This window comes from Pelodiscus sinensis, chromosome 31, assembly GCF_052426305.1.
Source record: "Pelodiscus sinensis isolate ZL-2025 chromosome 31, ASM5242630v1, whole genome shotgun sequence".
Taxonomy (NCBI): Eukaryota; Metazoa; Chordata; order Testudines; family Trionychidae; genus Pelodiscus; species Pelodiscus sinensis.
The window spans coordinates 6,828,582-6,842,208 of NC_143082.1; the positions used below are offsets into that span (position 1 = coordinate 6,828,582).

Sequence of the window (13,627 nt, forward strand, 5' to 3'; positions counted from 1 at the left end):
AATGCAAGCGATCACCCTTCCATTCCCATTTCTGTCTTAGAATCCCTGGCTGTGTCTACACTGGCGCGATCTTGCACCAAAGCGGCTGATCTTGTGCAAAAACTTGCTGCCTGTCTACACTGGCCATGTGTTCTTGCGCAAGTAAACTGACGTTATACTGTATGAAATCAGGGCTTCTTGCGCAAGAACTATGATGCTCCTGCTCAGGAATAAGCCCTTTTGCGCAACTGTTCTTGTGCAAGAGGCCAGTGTAGACAGGCAACATTAATTTCTTGCGCAAGAAAGCCCTATGGTTAAAATGGCCATCAGAGCTTTCTTGCGCAAGAAAGCGTTTACACTGGCATGGATGCTCTTGCGCAAAAGCACATGCCAGTGTAGACACTCTCTTGCACAACTACTTTAATGTAATAACTCTTGCGCTAAAGAGTTTTTGTGCAAGATCATGCCAGTGTATATGTAGCCCCAGTGTATGCAGCTGTCACTTAGGCCAAGATGTTCAAAATTGCCTTGTGATTTTGGTTTCTTAACCCAAGACCTTAAAGGCCTGATTTACAGAGGGTGAGTGCTTAAGGCTCTTGAAAGTTAGGATCATTTTAAGATGTTTCAAACCACACTACATTTTTTAAAACCTTAGCCCTGATGTAAATGTCTGTGCCTCTCTTTCTGTTGCTAGATATTTTAACCTCGAAATGCCAGATTGAGACTTCACAGATAAAAGAGCAGTTGGACAAGTGCAAAAATGTCTTCCTGAAGGTATGCCTGACAGGGCTTTTTTGGGCTTTGAGGGTTTTCACAAAGAGTACACAGAAAACGTTGAACTTGAGGATTCTTGGCTCATCTAGGACTTCAGTTGCAGCAGAATCAATAAGATATGGCATGCTTTTGATAACTCTACTCTAATGGACTTAGGTGTGTGACACCCTACTGTAGATCAGCATTCTGCAGTTAAGACACTAGCTCAGTGGTTCCCAACATGGTGCCCGTGGGCACCATGGCACCTGCTGAGGCATTTATGTGCTTGCGCCTAGTCGGGGTCGGGGTCGCGACGCAGGATGCCCGGGGGAGGACGGTCCGCATGTGCTGTGGGGCCGAACTTGTGCAGTGACGGGGCGAGGGGAAGTGCCGGCGGCGGGAGAACCTGCTGGGGAATGTGGCGGGGAAGCCACGGGAGCAGGGCAGCGGGTCCGGAGCGGCAAAATGGCCGTGGTGGGGGGGGGGGGGGTCTGGCGCTGATGCAGTTGCAGTTGGCACGGGGCCGGCTGGCAGGGCGATGCAGCGGGATGACGTCACCCACCGGTGCAGTGCCCGCCACACAAAAAGGTTGGGGACCACTGCACTAGCTAGAGATACAGAAAGTCAGAGATTTGTTCCCATCTCTGCTCCCTGACTTATTGTGTAGTTTTGGGCAATTTGATCAGTCTCTCTGTATACCAGTTCCCCATTTGTAGAAGGAGGATAATAATTCTTACAAAACCCTCTGGGCATATCTACGCTGCAGAGAAGATCAGCGCTCTGGAGGTTGATCTTCTAGCGTGTGATTTCACAAGTCGTGTGTAGACCCCCAAATCGAATGCTGAGGGCAGTCCCACTGGCATCTGGTGCTCCTCGATCTGTGAGGAGTAAGGGAAGCCCATAGGGGGTGTGCTCCTGTCAGCCTTCCACAGTGTAGACACCATGGAGGATCGGTTTAAGGTAAGCTGAATCCAGCTACACATTTTGTATAGCTGGATGGCGTACCTTAAGCTGACCAGCCTGGTCTAGTGTCAACCATGCATGAAAACTTTAATACCATGTCAAATATCAGTGTCTCTGTGGGCTTTAAACAGCAATCAGGTGGGACAACCAGCCAGTCAGCCACAAGTCATCACCAGATCACTCTGTGGAACCATTAACCTGATTTTGGGGCGGCCTTTCCATGCTCACAGAAATAATCCATTTCCTTTGATTGTTCTGCAGGACAGCAACAATGAATTTTGCTCCTTCGTGAATTCAACCTTAGTGAATTTGGAGACCATCTGTGCACAGAACACAACAGTATCGCTGGAGGTCAGAGTTCTGCCCCATGTGGGTGGTCTACGGCCAAAGGCCCTGAGCGGTTTAGCTGGTAGAGAAGTCTCACTGTGAGGGAAATTTTAGCCTCTCTTCAGAAAAGGAGTGTATGCGTGCATGCATGCGTGTGTGCATGTCCTAGATCTCATGTTTAAGTGGCATGAGATCTGGGTTCTCACACCACTGATCCTAGCAAGATCCTAGTTGCTTCCAGGGGCAACACAGAGAGAACGTAGTTACCTGCTGATTTATTGCAATGTTCTCTGGCCCCTATACTGAAGGAACCCAGAAGTGAATGACAGAGGCTATTAGCCCTGCCTTGGCTTTAGGTTACTGTAGAGTCCTGAGCAAGCCTCGGTCAACTCCCTCTCTAAAGGGCTCTGAGAATGCTGCAGTGTCTTGGAGTGGGGGAGCTACCCTATGAAGCCTCATGTCCCTAAGAAGGGTCATAGTACCCCTGGGAGGCTGAAGAATGTGGCTCATAAACACCTGAAATCCTCCCTCCTCAGGGTATTTCCTTTCCCAATCCCAGGAAGTTGCTATCCCCTTTGGTTCCCTCCTGAATAGCTCCGCCCTCAGTGCTGGTGAGAGTAAGAATGTGGGATCTGCCGTGATGCTCCTGCTGCAGAGTGTGGAACTGGCCGTACTGGATGCTGCTTTGAAGTCTCCGAAGATGAAGCGACAGAATGTGACAACTGAGTCTATGGGTGAGAAGGGTGGAAGACCCCCACAAAACACCACTTCTGGCTCACTGCCCCTCTCTCAGGGTTTATAACCCAGCTCCGGGGCCTGACCAATGTCCGCTTCCGGAGAGGGTTTGAAAGGCAATGCCAACCTCCTCTTGCCATTGTTTCTTCCTTTCTAGGGATGTAAAGCAGACCAGGGAGAGGGGGAGCAAAGCCTCTGGTCTGGGGAGACGTGGAGCAAAGCCGCGGAGCACGCGGGCAGCGGACAGCCCAGACGCGCCGCGGCTGTCCCGCTCCCGGCATCCTCAGAGGCTTTGCTTCCCGTCTCCCTGGTCTGCTGGTCAGAGGTTAGCTCCCGGGGGTGGCGTGAGCTGGAACTGAGCAGTCCCGGCTCACACCAACTGCGGGACTGCTGAGCTCTGCCTTCCCTGCTCTGCCCCTGCACCACGGAGACAGTGCTGAGGGGAACTCGCTTTTAAGCAAGCTCCCCCGAGCCTCGGCTCCTGCTTCCCATATTCCCCTTGCTGCCTCTGATACAGAGGCAGCAGAGGGGGAGTCAGTCGTCAAGTAGTCCCTTGACTACCGGATAAGCCTATGCTCATCAGGTAGTCGTCTACTTGACTTTCTACCCCAGCAATACCCCTTCTTGCTGCTTCCCCTACTACAGCGCAGAAGTGAGGCAGCAAGAAGTTGCTTTCTGCCTCTTGGCAGAGTGTCTTCTTCCTGGGGCCATGGGGTGATGGATCATAGGTCAGCCAGAGGGGCGGAGTGAAACAGAAATGGAGGTGAGAAAGAGAGAGGCCGCGATGAGACTCAGAGGACGCAGCTCCAAGCCTTCCTCGCCCTTGCAGCAAGAGGCTTTGCCATTTTCCTCCCCAGCTATCTCGACACTCCTCATTGACACGAATGCGGATTCCTGTGACAAGGGCTTCAGACTGAGAGCTCAGGAAGACGCAATGGACATTGACTGCAATACGGTCACAGAAGGTACCATCCTGGGGCTTCCCAGGCACTCACCCCTTTAACGAGACCCCAGACCCCAGTCCTAGTTCTCCCCTTCCTCTAGCCCCAGGCAGGCATGCCTTGCCTTCTTATCCTCACACTAGAATGGGTCTTCATGGCTGAGCCAGTGTTTCTCAGGCTACTGAGCTTTGCAAAACCCTTCATTCCTGGTTGTCTCACAGCATGAAAACCAAGCTATGGGGGAGGGGAAACAAGGAGGCAAAATAAGCTTTGACAGGGTCACTGACACAGGAATCCCCAGGGAGCCAACTGAGGTTATGCATTAGGGCTAATCTGTAAAGGATGGGGCAGGCAGCCCCCCAAACTGACAGTTATTTCAATACTGAGACTTAATAAGCCAGCACAAAACAACCTCTGGGATACCTTACCGCAGTGGTTCTCAAAGTGCGGTCCATGACCGTCTTGTAGGTAGGCTCAGGGCTCAGCCCCGCCCATCCGACCTGCAGCGGGAGCCTGCTCTATGTCCCCCACCATGGTTAGAGTATCAGTGCCAGCCTCCCACTGTTGGGGGGACGGAAAGCCCTGAGTTTCATGGGCCGGATCTGGCTCGTAATGGGAGGAAGCAGCTTCCATTCCCGCCCCCCCCCCTTGCAGAAACCACTTGCCTGGAGGCTTTCCCCACTGCTCCCATTGGCCAGAATCATGGCCAATAGGAGCAGCAAGGGGCAGTGCCTGGGTGTGGAGGGGTGCACAGAGCCAGATAAACACTCCCCAACCAACTTGTGCTCAGACCCCACATCCCTATTGCCCTCACACAGCCTCTCCACCAAGACCCCACCCTGCTCCTGCTCTCATCATCCTGCCCAGACCCTCCACCCCCAGTCCACTCCTACACCCCACCTACTGTCCAGACCTCTTACCTCTTACCCTTCACGCAACTTCCTGGCCAAACCCCCCACTTCCAGCCTACTCCTCCCACCAGACACCCTACCCCCAGCCCATTCCTGCAACCTTCCTCCCACCCAGACCCCCACCTTCAGCCTGCTCCTGCACCCAATCTCCTGGCCAGACTCCCGCCCTGCTCCTGCAGCCTTTCTCCCACCCACACCTTGCACCATCACCCCCTCCTGCACCCACCAGACCCTGCAACCCCATCCCTATCCTGTTCCCTGGCAACCCCCTCCCATACACTTGACCCCTCATTTTTGGCTCCCCCCTGGAGCTTAGGAAGGCCCACACAATCCACTTGTCCCGTTGGACGCCCTAACCCTCTGTCCTCCCTTCCCCCATGAAGCTGGAGCGTGAAGGCAGTGAGGTGTCAGTCATGGGGCTCAGGAAGGGGTTGGGTTTTCTTTTTGTTGTTGTTATTTTGGGCTTTTTTGCCTCTAATTTTTGTGTGGCCCCTGACTGATTTTTCTGTGGGTCAATGGCACTTGACTCAAAAACAAGAGCACGTGGTTTAAGAGGTCAGGGGAGGCAATGCCTCCCCTGGGTCTTAGTGCTCAACCTCTCCCCACATCCTGTGCCTGTTCTGACAGCTTCAGTGGGGGAGCAGAGTTAGTCCGTAACTGGAAACACTTAAAAAACAACAAATAGTCTAGCAGCACCTTAAAGACTAACAAAGCGTGTAGGTGGGATCGTGAACGTTCATAGGCACAGCTCACTTCTTCTGGAGTGGATGTTAACTTCAGAGTGAAAAATCTTTCAGCTTGCTAGCTCTATTAGCATAACATTGAACCTGTGAAAGAGCCATTAAGTCAGGGTGGGCAAAAAGGCCTCCGCAGGCTGGATCCGGCCCACCAAGTGGGTTGATCCAGCCCGCAGAAGCCCTGGTGCTCCCCACTCTCAAGCCAATTGGGTCTGGGGGCAGGGGAGCACACAAATCTTCCTTCCGCCCTGTGAGGAGCATGCTGCGCTTCAAAGTGCTATGCACTCCTCTCCTCGCAGGGCAGGAGGAGACATCACACACTCCCCTGCCCCCAAGCCCTGATTGGCCTGGGGGCGGGAGGAGCATGCAAAGTTCCCTTCACCTGATTTGCTCTTTTTTTGTCTCAGTGTCCCTGTCTCTGTATGACGAGGCATAATTTCATGTTTTCAGACTCTACGGCTATTGCTTTTATTTCTTACTCCACCCTGGACGTCATCATTAACAAGGGAATTTTTGAAGAGGGAGATCTAATGGATCATAAGAAACTGAACTCCAGGGTGGTGAGTGGGGCTATCAGAGCTGGGAGACACATGAACTTCTCCAAACCTGTAAACATCACCCTGCGCCATAGACAGGTGAGTGCAGATCCTTTTACTCTGCTCCTTGCCTACGGCTCCAGATGGCCACTTTCAAGGTGAGGCTTCTGCAGGGCATTTGAGTTCTTCTGTCTTTTTGGACTTGTAATATAGCTGAGAAACAGAGGCAGCTTCTTCAGATGATGTGGGAAAAGCTGAATTACTTGATTTTTTTTGACTCTGTCTTCACAGACAAGATCAGCTCCCAGACTACTGCACTGGGCAGCACAGTATGGGGAGGAGGTGGGAAGCCCTCAGTAGAGAAAGAACAGGCTAAGAACTATTTAGAAAAGCTGGACATACAGGCTACATCTACACTACAAGTTTTCTCTGCAAAAAATATGCTAATGAGGGACTCATTTGCATGACTCATCATCTCATTTGCATATTTTCTGCTGATCCTTTTGCGCTAGGGGTTTTTGCACAAAAACAAGCAGTGTGGGTGTTTTCTTTTTGCACAAAAAACCCTTTTTCCGCAAGATCCTTATGCCCCCAAAAAGGAGGCTCATAATGCAGCGAAAGTGCTGACGTGCACACGCAATCAACTATGCCCTCAGTTCCTTCTCAGCTGCTCCCTCCTTGGTCGGAACACAGCAGTGCTCAATTCTAGAATTCAGTTAGAGTCGTTTTTAGTAGTTTTTCTCAATAATTAGAGTTTAGAGTTGTAGGTAGGTTAGTCACAGTTCTTTCCACCCTGTTAGTGTTAGTTTTAAAAAAAATGGTTTTTCTCTGTAGTTACTATAGTGTTAGGAGAGGCATTCCAGGCTCGCCAAGATTTAAAAGGTGCCTGACATACAGAATGTCTACCCATTTCAGATGGGCATGCTCAGTGCATTAGGTGCCTGGGCCAGGACCACTCTCCAAAAAATTGCTACACTACAAAAAGCTGTTGGCTAGGTTGTTAAAAGCAAGGGAACTCCAGCTGAAACTCCTCACTACGGAGAAGGTGGAAAGACATGACTTGGAACCAGCATTGACCATATCACCACCTCTCTGACAGTACTCTCAGACCAGGGACCTGCACCAAGAGGCAAGCCGGCAAAGAAGACGACAAAAAGGAAGCACTCCGTACTGTTGGGTGAGAGACCACCAAAGAAAACATCTCAGCACAAGCCCCCTACGCCTGGGGCAAGGACTTTGGGGGAAGTGCAGATACCAGGGAAGTCCGTTACAGCAAACCCTAAGGGGCAGTGTCATAGAATCACAGAACACTAGAACTGGAAGGGACCTCAAGAGATCATCAAGTCCAGTCCCCTGTCCTTTTCCAAAGACTCACGCCTTGTGGTCTCGGTGCCCAAGACAAAGAAGACCACCTCTGTGCCGTTGGTACCGAAGGCTCCAGTACCCAAAACACCATCACAGATTCTGGTGAAAGGGCAACCGGAACCAGCCATACAGACAATCACCAGATCGGTACAGACTGTACACATAGAAGGTTCCCCAGTACCAACAACGCCCAAAGTATGCGCCAAAGCAGGGCTGCAGGGATCACAGCCCCCCCCCCCCCCCACACACACACTTCCCCCATATACACCAACGGTACTGACCTTCCTTCCTCCTAGACCGCTCACCATGCAGCAGGAGTTAGCAGTCATGTCGGTACCGGACATGCTGCTCTTCGGCACCAATGCTATCCCATCGTCAGTGGGTCCAAGTAGATTGGTGACACTTGCAAGCTCTATAACCCACTTTTCCAGTGACAGTGAGGACGACCAGGAGATTCCTTTAGCACCACGTCACTCATCTCCAAAGCCAACCTCGCAGTTGCAGCAGCAGCAACAGCTGGTACAGACCCAGATGTAGCAGCCTTTCCCATGGCTCCCTCCCATCCCACTTCCATAACCCTGGCAGGGATGGGATCCCTGGAGCACCATGAAGGCCCAGGGGCCACCACCAGTGATAGTGAGACCACTATCGGGGTGTGACGGTGCAATTGGGGTTCCCCCCGATCCTGTACCCCCGTAGCAGCCAGAACAGTCTCCACCAGCCAGCAAAATAGAGAGGGGTTTATTGATTTTCCAGAATACAGCACAGCATAGACATGATGTGGCAATAGGAGGGGGCTAGGATGCCCCAGACTCCTTAAGGCGGGGTGCCTGAGCCCCTAGTCTCCAAGCCCCCTCCCTAGGCTGTCTCCATCATGTTACCAGCCCCAGACTAACTCTTCCTCCGCCCACGTACTTCCTTTGATCCAACCTCCTTCCCTCCCCCCAGTCAGAACCGGTCAGGGCAGTGTCTGGCCCCCCTGCTGGGCTGTGCTCACAGACAGGGCCCGTAGGGGACAGCCCAAGCCTAGCGACCAGCAAGATGCCCCACTACATCACACGGGGCACCCAACATGCCTGCACCCGCAGCATCAGAAGTGACGCAGGATGACATTGAAGACATGGATAAAACCGAAGAAGAGAATACTCTACCTACAACCTATATTTCTTCATTGTCCCCAGACTAATCCATAATGCCTCCACCTCCTACTAGGGGTGATGATTTTAAATCTTTTCAGGACTTGCATAAGGTGACTGACTCCCTCGACATATCTCTGGTCGAGATTCCTGACATTCAACACAAACTGACCGATATATGACAAGCCTTGCTTGTCAACGAGGCCGTGCTCGACCTGGCAAAGATTTTGTGGCAAACTCCAGCTTCCATCTCACCCACCTCGAGAAGGGCAGATAAGAAATATTGTGTCCCAGCTAACGGGGCTGAGTTCCTGTTTACATACCCCACCCAGAATTTGCTGGTTGTTGATACTGCCAACAACAGGATTAAACAGAGCTAGTTTAAATCTACCCCATACGACAAAAACTGGAAAAGACTTGATCTCCTAGGGAGAAAATATTACTCATCTGCATCGCCCTCATCAGGATTGCAATCTATTTAGTATTATTGGCCAAATACACTTATAACCATTTGGAAAAATGATACCTTTTATTGAACAATTACAAGACAAAGACAAGGCCGCATTTAAATCAAGCAGAGGAGGGGACGGTATCCTTATAGTGAGGACGCTGCTGCAGGCATCCCTCAATACAGCCGACACGGCTTCCAGATCTCTCGCCACATCTGTAGTGATGTGTCCCGTCTCCTGGCTGCACCTCTCTGGGTTCCCTAGTGAGATACAGAACAAAGTCGAGGACCTTCCCTTGGAGGGTCAGAAGTTACTTTCCTCCACCACAGACACATCCCTGAATTCCCTTAAAGACTCAAGGGCCACTTTAAAAACACTGGGGATGTACATCCCTCAACCAAAGAAGAAAATCAATTGCATGTACACACCCCATGGCAGAGTGACATCCTCACCCTACCCACCTCAGAGGGGCTGTGATTTAAGATGTTGTCAGGGGCAGCAAAAATTCAGGCAGCCTCAAGACCAGCAGTAAATGCATCAATCCTCCAATGGCAGACAAACGTTTCGAACCATTGGTCGAAGTTTCAGCGTTGTTTCCACCAGCCAACCAATACAAATTCAGTCTGCAACCATTCTACCAAGTACAGTCCATTATTCATAGACTCATAGATTCATAGACTTTAAGATCAGAAGGGACCATTATGATCATCTAGTCTGACCCCCTGCACAGTGCAGGCCACAGAATCTCACCCACCCCTCTTAGAATAATCCTCTCACCTATATCTCTGATATTGAAGCCTTCAAATATTTTGAAGGTCCCAAGATGCAGAGAGTCCTCCAGCTGTGATCTGCGCCCCATGCTACAGAGGAAGGCGAAAAACCTCCAGGGTCTCTGCCAATCTACCCTGGAGGAAAATTCCTTCCCGATCCCAAATATAGCGATCAGCTAAACCCTGAGCATGTGGGCAAGACTCACCAGCCAGACACCCAGAAATTCTCTATAGTAAATTCTCTATTATAACAACTGACAAGTTGGCTTAGTAAAAGGCCTAGCAGTACCATTCCTCACATTTACCCCAACCCAACCCCCTTCTCCATCCCTCTTCAGGGACCCCTCTCGTGAGTCCCTGTTACCATAGGAGATAAATAAACCGCTACGGATTAAGGCAATAGAGATCATCCCAGCACAACACAGGGGAAAGGGGTTCTATTCCAGATACTTCCTCACGTCAAAAAAGTCTGGAAGATGCAGACCCATACTGGACCTTCGCAGATTGAACAAATACCTAAAAAAACAACAATTCACCATGGAAATGCTGGCAAAGATCATTCCTGTGTTGGGAAAAGGAAACTGGATGTCATCCTTGACTGGTAGGACTCGTACTTTCACATAGCAATACGACCATCTCACAGAAAGTTCCTCAGGTTCATCCGAAAAGATCAGCATTATCAGTACCAAGTCTTACCACATGGCCTGTCAGCAGCACCCAGAGTCTTTTCCAAGGTCCTGGCAGTAGCAGTGGCCCATCTAAGAAAACCAGGCATAGTGATCTTCCCTTACTTGGACGATTGCCTGATAGTGGCTCCAACAGAGCAACAGGCCAAGCAATTCATCGAAGGCACAATCAGACTCTTTGCAAAGCTGGGGCTCCAAATAAATACGCAAAAGTCAAATCTCCCACCATCTCAGGCGCCACTCTGGGCTGTATAAACGCACAGGCGCAGTGGCCTCTGCCAAGATTCCATGCCCTAGCTTCACTAGCAGAAACAATCACAAACAGCCCCACAGTATCAGCCAAGCAACGCCGGCAGTTACCGGTACTTGGCCACCTGTCAGCAATGACATACGTAGACCCTCACGCGAGGTTACACAAGTGTGGCTACACACGTGCTTCCGCCCTTTCAGGCATCCGTTACACAGGACGCTCAGCCCTACAAACAAGGTCAGGGAATCCCTCACATGGTGGCCACATGTCATCAATCTCTGCGTGGGGGTTCCTTCCCATCAGCCAGCCCTGTCTATTCACATAATGACGGATGCTCCACTGGAGTGGGGGGGAGGATAAGGGGCACCCTAAAGGTAAGGAGGTGGGGTGGGGCCTGGAGTGGCTGAGGCGATAGGGCATTCGACTGGAGCACTCAGGGTGGGAACACTGTACAAAATCAGCCGCTATTCCGGAAAAACTATTCTGCTCCCGCTCGGGCATAAGTCCTTATTCTGGAACACTGTTCCGGAAAAGGGCCAGTGTACACAGCCCAGTAGTCTTTTTCTGGGCGAAAATGGCGATCGGGGCTCTTTTCCGGAAAAGCGTGTCTACATTGGCCACAGACGCTTTTCTGGAAAAAGGGCTTTTCTGGAAAAGCAGCCTGCTAATGTAGACGCTCCTTTTCCAGAAAAACTGAAAACGGAATAGTATTCCATTTTAAGCAGTTCCGGAAATTCATGCCAGTGTAGACACAGCCTAGGTGTTCCATTGCCTTTTACCTAGACAGAACCAAACAATGTAGGCAATGTCACAGACTGTTCATTTCAGTAGCAGACTGTGCGAAGGGTCATGCGGTTTCCAAAGAAAGACTGTCCAAATGGATGACAAACTGCATCTGAGAGTGCTATGACATTAATAAAGTGCCACCTTCGGGCACATTCCACTAGAGCGATGGCCACATCTACGGCCTTCCTACACAACGTGCCTATCAGGGATATTTGTAGGGCAGCAAGATGGGCTTCCACGGATACTTGTACAAAACATTATTGGATAGATACTTAGCATTACAACATACCACATTTGGAATGGCTGACCGCTGATGAGGCCCGGAATCCCTTCTTTCAAAAGCTCAGGGTACTGCTCCACAGTAACCTACAATGGAGTGCCCCCTGGGACACTCCTTGAGGAAGAAAAGAGAGGTTACTCATCTTGTGCAATATATGGTGTTCTTCAAGATGGGTGTCCCTGTGGGTGCTCCACAACCCGCTCTCCTCCCCTCTCCTTCAGAGCTTTAACATGCCTCCGTGGTAGAGAAGGAACTGAGGGGACGGTTGATGGGGTGCGTGTGTCGGCATGTTTGCTGCGTTGTGACCGGTGCCGTGAGTACACGCCGGTACCTAGGGGAAATACTGCTGCTAAAAAGTTTTGATTATAAGCGCAGGGGTGCCTAGACACCTACAGTAGCGCACCCTGCAGAAAAGGACCTGGGCATTACAGTAGCTGAGAAGCTGGCTATGAGTCAACAGTGTGCCCTTGTAGCCAAGAAGGCTAATGGAATATTAGAGCACGTTAGTAAAAGCATTGCCAGCAGATCCAGAGAGGAGATTATTCTCCTTTATTCGGCTCTGGTGAGGGCACATCTGGGCTGTGTCTACACTGGGCCACTTATTCCGGAAAAGCAGCTGCTTTTCCGGAATAAGCTGCGAGCTGTCTACACTGGCCCCTTGAATTTGCGGAAAAGCACTGACGATCTACTGTAAAATTGTCAGTGTTTTTCCGGAAAAACTATGCTGCTCCCGCTCGGGCAAAAGTCCTTTTTCTGGAAAACTGTTCCGGAAAAGGGCCAGTGTAGACAGCCCAGTAGTCTTTTCTGGAAAAAAGCCCCGATCGCGAAAATGACTGTCGGGGCTCTTTTCCGGAAAAGCGCGTCTACATTGGCCACGGACGCTTTTCCGGAAAAGAAGCTTTTCCAGAAAAGCATCCTGCCAATGTAGACGCTCTTTTTCCGGAAATACTTATAACGGAAAACTGTTCTGTTTTAAGCATTTCCGGAAAAGGGTGCCAGTGTAGACGTAGCCCTGGACTATTGTGTCCACTTCTGGCCCCCTCGTTATAGAAAGGGCGTGCATGTATTGGAGCACATGACATATGAGGAGAGACTGAGGGATTTGGGCTTATTTCGTTTACAAAAGAGAAGAGTGAGGGGGGATTTGATAGCAGCCTTCAATTACCTCAAGGGAGGGTTCCAAAGAGGACGGAGAGAGGCTGTTCTCAGTGGTGACAGATGACAGAACAAGGAGCAATGGTCTCAAGTTGCTGTGGGGGAGATCTAGGTTGGATATTGGGAAAAACTATTTCCCTAGGAGGGTGGGGAAGCACTGGGATGGGTTCCCTAGGGAGGGGGTAGAATCTCCGTCCCTAGAGGCTTTTAAATTCCGGCTTGACAAAGCCCTGGCTAGGATGATTTAATTGGGGTTGGTTTTGCTTTGGGCAGGGGGCTGGACTCGATTCCTGTGGTCTCTTCCAACCCTCGCTTGTATTTCCACTGCCAATGGGTAGTGTAAAATTGCTGTTACGGGCAGCACAATGAGAGCCAAGAAGCCCTTGGTGAATTTAGGCGTCTTACAGTCTATTAGAGATGTATCACAAAAGAAACCATATTCTCCCAGTGATCCAGTGAGGATGAGGATGGTATTTTTGTCTCCAGGTGAAGAAAGAGGAAGAAAAAGTTCACTGTGTTCACTTGAAAGCCATCACTGGGAAAGACATCTGGGCTCATAATGACTGCACCGTTGTGCACATGAACAATACTCACACCGTCTGCAGCTGTAACCATCTCTCCAGCTTTGCCCTCCTAATCGGTCCCATGGGAGTGGAGGTATGTCACTTTCAGACTCAGCTCAAGGGGCGGCACTTTGAGCTCCTTACTCAGGCAAAGTCAATGGGAATTTTGCCTGAATGAATGCTGAACAGGAACCTCAGGGCATCCCTTGTGGCCACCATGGGACAGGGTCAAATGGTGGGCTGGGGTTGTAACCTGAGGTGAATAAAGTAGCCCACACTGAAAATGCCAAAGTCAGGTCAGGTTG

General features: G+C 50.6%; 1 protein-coding gene across 2 annotated transcripts in view; it reads left to right on the forward strand.

Moving 5' to 3' along the window:
* The window catches only part of LOC102443928 (adhesion G protein-coupled receptor E1-like), a 55,928-nt gene that overhangs the window by 25,839 nt on the left and 16,462 nt on the right, over positions 1 to 13,627 (forward strand). The window contains exons 5-10 of one of the 2 annotated variants that reach the window (XM_075902181.2): positions 674 to 753; positions 1,957 to 2,046; positions 2,582 to 2,756; positions 3,615 to 3,722; positions 5,797 to 5,981; positions 13,246 to 13,416. In XM_075902181.2, coding sequence (XP_075758296.2) covers positions 674 to 753; positions 1,957 to 2,046; positions 2,582 to 2,756; positions 3,615 to 3,722; positions 5,797 to 5,981; positions 13,246 to 13,416 — 809 coding nt within the window. The remainder of the gene's footprint in view (positions 1 to 673; positions 754 to 1,956; positions 2,047 to 2,581; positions 2,757 to 3,614; positions 3,723 to 5,796; positions 5,982 to 13,245; positions 13,417 to 13,627) is intronic. The other variant, XM_075902183.2, reaches the window with a different exon arrangement.